Below are 3,781 nucleotides of genomic sequence, written 5' to 3' on the forward strand. Positions count from 1 at the left end.
GCCTCGGGGCAGATAAAAGCCAGCCAGCCCCAGTCCCAGGTTGCGGGAGCAATGTTGTTGGTAGCCGGTTCCTGCCTGCACCCTGTCCTGCTCTTCTGCCAGAGTTCCTGACCTCACCCGACTCCCTACCTTGGACCCCACTTCAGCTTTGACAGACAGCCTCCATACCGTACCATCGACCTCGGACTGGACATACCATACCATCGCCTCTCGGTTAGCCCCTGGGACTAGCAAATACCCAGAAAAAAACTTAGTTGGTCTCTGAGGTGCTACTGGACAAATTTTGTTTTTTTTTTTATATCTTTCGACTGCATCAGACCAACATGGCTACCTACCTGAATCTAGCAGATAGAGTTTTTAATAGATAACAGATTGGAGGATTAAAAAGATGTGGATTACGTGAAGCAGTAGAAAAGCAAAATGAACTAGGAAAAGGATGGAAGGGAAGTCATATGGTATATGTATACAGGCTGCATTTGGTATGAAGTTGTAAGTGGGACAGGGGGAGGGGAGGGGGTTAAATATGCTCTTTGTTCCTGTTTTTGAAAATGCAATTATTTTTTAAATTTTAAAAAAATCCCAGAATATATGACCTAGGCAGTAACTCCTTGATACATCATCACTCCAGATTTGTGGGCCAAACTGGTGATGTCATAAAGGGAACTGGTACCAACTGGGATGACATGGGAGCTGCTACAGCAGCAGGAAACACTTCTCCTTTAGTGCTGAAGGGAAACCCTTCGTCTTCTGTTTAACGTGTATAGGATGGGACATCTTCTGCCCTCTTTCCGTACTTCCACACCCTTGTGGATAGCCGTTCTCATTGTAATAAGATGGACAGGAAAGGGCCTTAGCTGTCCATCAAAGTGCAGCTGTGAACAAAAGGCAGTGAATTGCAGCATGAAGGCTTTGGACAAAGTTCCGGACTCAATTCCGCTGACCACCAGGGAGTTGATTCTGTCCTACAACAAACTCGTCACGTTGCCGGTATTAGAGATGAGCTATCTGAACGAACTGGTCTATCTGGACTGCAGCCACAACCTGTTAGAAATGGGCCTGGATTTCACCTTTCCCGGTATAGTCAAGTTGACGTACCTAGACCTCAGTTTCAATAAGCTTTCCTTTGTAACGCCTTACACTTTCTCGCAACTCAACAAGCTGCTGCTGCTGAATCTCTCAAGCAACCCGATGTTGGTGGAAGTGAAGGACAAAGCCTTTGACAGCAACCCCCTTCTGAGATTTGTGGATATGAGCGACTGCGGCTTGACGTACGTTGGTGGCGAATTATTCAAAGATCTGCACAACCTTCATAGTTTGAGACTGAAGGGGAACCCCTGGAATTGTGACTGCAGTTTATTGGAGTTTTGCAACTGGATGAAGAAAGCTGATGTTGTGTATCCAGGTGAGACCTTTTCCCAGGTGTGAGTTCCGTGGGGCGCCTTCTCCTGTTCGCAGGCACCAAGGACGCGGGACGAGGCATCCTGAGAAGTGGTACCAAGGAGGAAGAGGAAGATAAGCATGAGGAAATGGGAGACAAAGGATAAGCAAGTAAAATCCTCAATGATACATTGGATATTGCTCATAATATAGACACGGAAGCATGGGAACGATTGTGGAATAGGGATATAAAATTTTCAGCATGTTATAATCTAAGAGAAAAATGATATGAAAATGATATATTGATGGTATCCAACACCGAGTAAATTGGCCAAAATGTATAAATCTAAATCAAATAAGTGTTGGAAATGTAAAGAGAAAGAAGGTTCTTTTTATCATATGGGGTGGTCTTGTAGGAAGGCTAAAGCTTACCAGGAAATGATATATAATGAATTGAAAAGGATGTTTAAAATAACGCTTGTAAAAAAAACACACACAACAACCCGGAAGCTTTTCTTTGGGGAATTATAGGGACAGAACTACTTAAACTGTACAGAAGTTTATTAATGTATGCTACTACAGCAGCAAGGTTCCACACAATCACACACAAAAAAGAGCCACAAAAACAAAAATGCAAAATAAATAGCAAAAACAGACAGACCTCAGAGTAACACTCAAAACGGAAGGGTGGCACTCAAATCGGGAGTGTAACACTCAAAACGGAGCACGTTCGGCTTCTGAAAAAATTTCTCATACACTTACTTCCAGGTTTGCAGTGTTTGGGTTCCAAGTTGTTTGAGTACCAAGACATTTGAGATCCAAGGTACCACTTTATATTAAACTTTAAATCTAGCTTATGTGGAGGAAGGTCAGAGAAGGTGGAGATTGTTCATAATATACTGGTGGTGGTGGAAGAGGTCTGCTCTAGAGCATGAATGTCTGACCCAACTGAAGATGCCCTGGACTTCTGTGAGCCAGAGAAGTTTCCTCCCTTCCATGATCTCTCCAGGGTTCTTCATTCGTTTTTTGCTTGTCCTTGGTCTGTTAAGGTGCATTCCTATTATAGATTTACCAGCCACAATTTTAAATGCCGACTGTAACTCCTCTTAAATTTGTTTGTTTTTCCCCCTCCCCCAGACTCTGAGGAAATGACTTGCAACAAACCAGAACTTCTCAAGGGTCTGACAGTCAATGTGGCCGAAACAAAGCTCCACTACCTCTGCCTTGTCCATTTAGACTTCCAAGATTTCGTCTTCTTGGGTCTGATGGCCATCTGCATCTTTTTTGGAGGAACTCTGGTGGCCTGGCTGGTTGGGCTAGCCACAGTGATCTATAATCACCCCGTAATGAAGGTGGACGAGGAATTGGACGAGGAGGAATACAGAATGATTTAGACCTGCTGTTTTGGAGCTCTGAGAAGTGTCAATGGCTTGTAGCCCTTCTGTTTCATTGCAAAATCCATTTGCTGGCGTTTCCCCACCTTTTGAGGATGGTCTCACTTTGCCCCTCCTGTGTGTGCACACATATAACCTTGCAGTATAGAACGGGGCCTGACTCTTCCAGGTGTCAGCGCCAGGGTAGAGGACATGGGAGACTGGGTGCTTCCAGGTGTGCTGGGCCCAGGGGTTAACCTGAAGGACCATCTCCACCCCCATCGTTCAGCCCAGACACTGAGGTCCAGCTCCAAGGGCCTTCTGGCGGTTCCCTCATTGCGAGAAGTGAGGTTACAAGGAACCAGACAGAGGGCCTTCTCGGTAGTGGTGCCCGCCCTGTGGAACGTCCTCCCTTCAGATGTGAAGGAAATAAGCAGCTATCTTCTTTTTAAAAGACATCTGAAGGCAGCCCAGTTTAGGGAAGTTTTTAATATTTAATGCTGTATTATTTTTAACACTTGATTGGAAGCCGCCCGGAGTGGTTGGGGAAACTGAGCCAGATGGGCGGGGTATAAATAATAAATTATTATTATTATATAACCCAAGCAACGTGGTCCAGGTCCGGTCCCGAATCCAAGGGTTCCACGAGGAGTCAGTCCGACAGGGCCAAGGCAGGACACAAGGCAGGAAACCAGGCAAGGCCAGGCACAGGGTCTCAGGCAGGTTCTAGCAAACAGCAATGTTGCTCCCGCAACCTGGGGCAGGGTCCGACAGCCTTTTATCTTTGTCAGGGTAGCGGCCGGTCCTGATCCCCCGGCGACTCACCTCCCTGTTTCGCCTAAAGGCGAGCACTCCTCCTGCGAGTACTCGGGTCTCTCCTTCTCTCAGACCTGAGTCTCTGCAGCTCGGGAGATGTCGATGGGTTACTAGACCCAGAAGCCGCCTCAGCCTCTCCTGACCCAACTGGTAGTGGAGCAGCTGTAAGTGATGGCCCAGCTGAAGGCAACAAGGTAATCCCCGCATCTGGAGCC

At 46.5% G+C, this 3,781-nt stretch overlaps 1 protein-coding gene across 1 annotated transcript; it reads left to right on the top strand.

Annotated features, from left to right (window-relative positions):
• The first annotated feature begins 672 nt into the window (after positions 1 to 672).
• On the top strand, positions 673 to 2,777 carry LOC310709915 (leucine-rich repeat-containing protein 52-like). The gene is made up of 2 exons (XM_083510032.1): positions 673 to 1,402; positions 2,515 to 2,777. Exons 1-2 carry the CDS (start codon positions 766 to 768, stop codon positions 2,769 to 2,771), a joined length of 894 nt encoding a protein of 297 aa, XP_083366158.1. The 5' UTR covers positions 673 to 765; the 3' UTR covers positions 2,772 to 2,777.
• The last annotated feature ends 1,004 nt before the right edge of the window (positions 2,778 to 3,781 follow it).

This window comes from Podarcis liolepis, assembly GCF_965112155.1.
Source record: "Podarcis liolepis genome assembly, chromosome: 6".
NCBI lineage: Eukaryota > Metazoa > Chordata > Lepidosauria > Squamata > Lacertidae > Podarcis > Podarcis liolepis.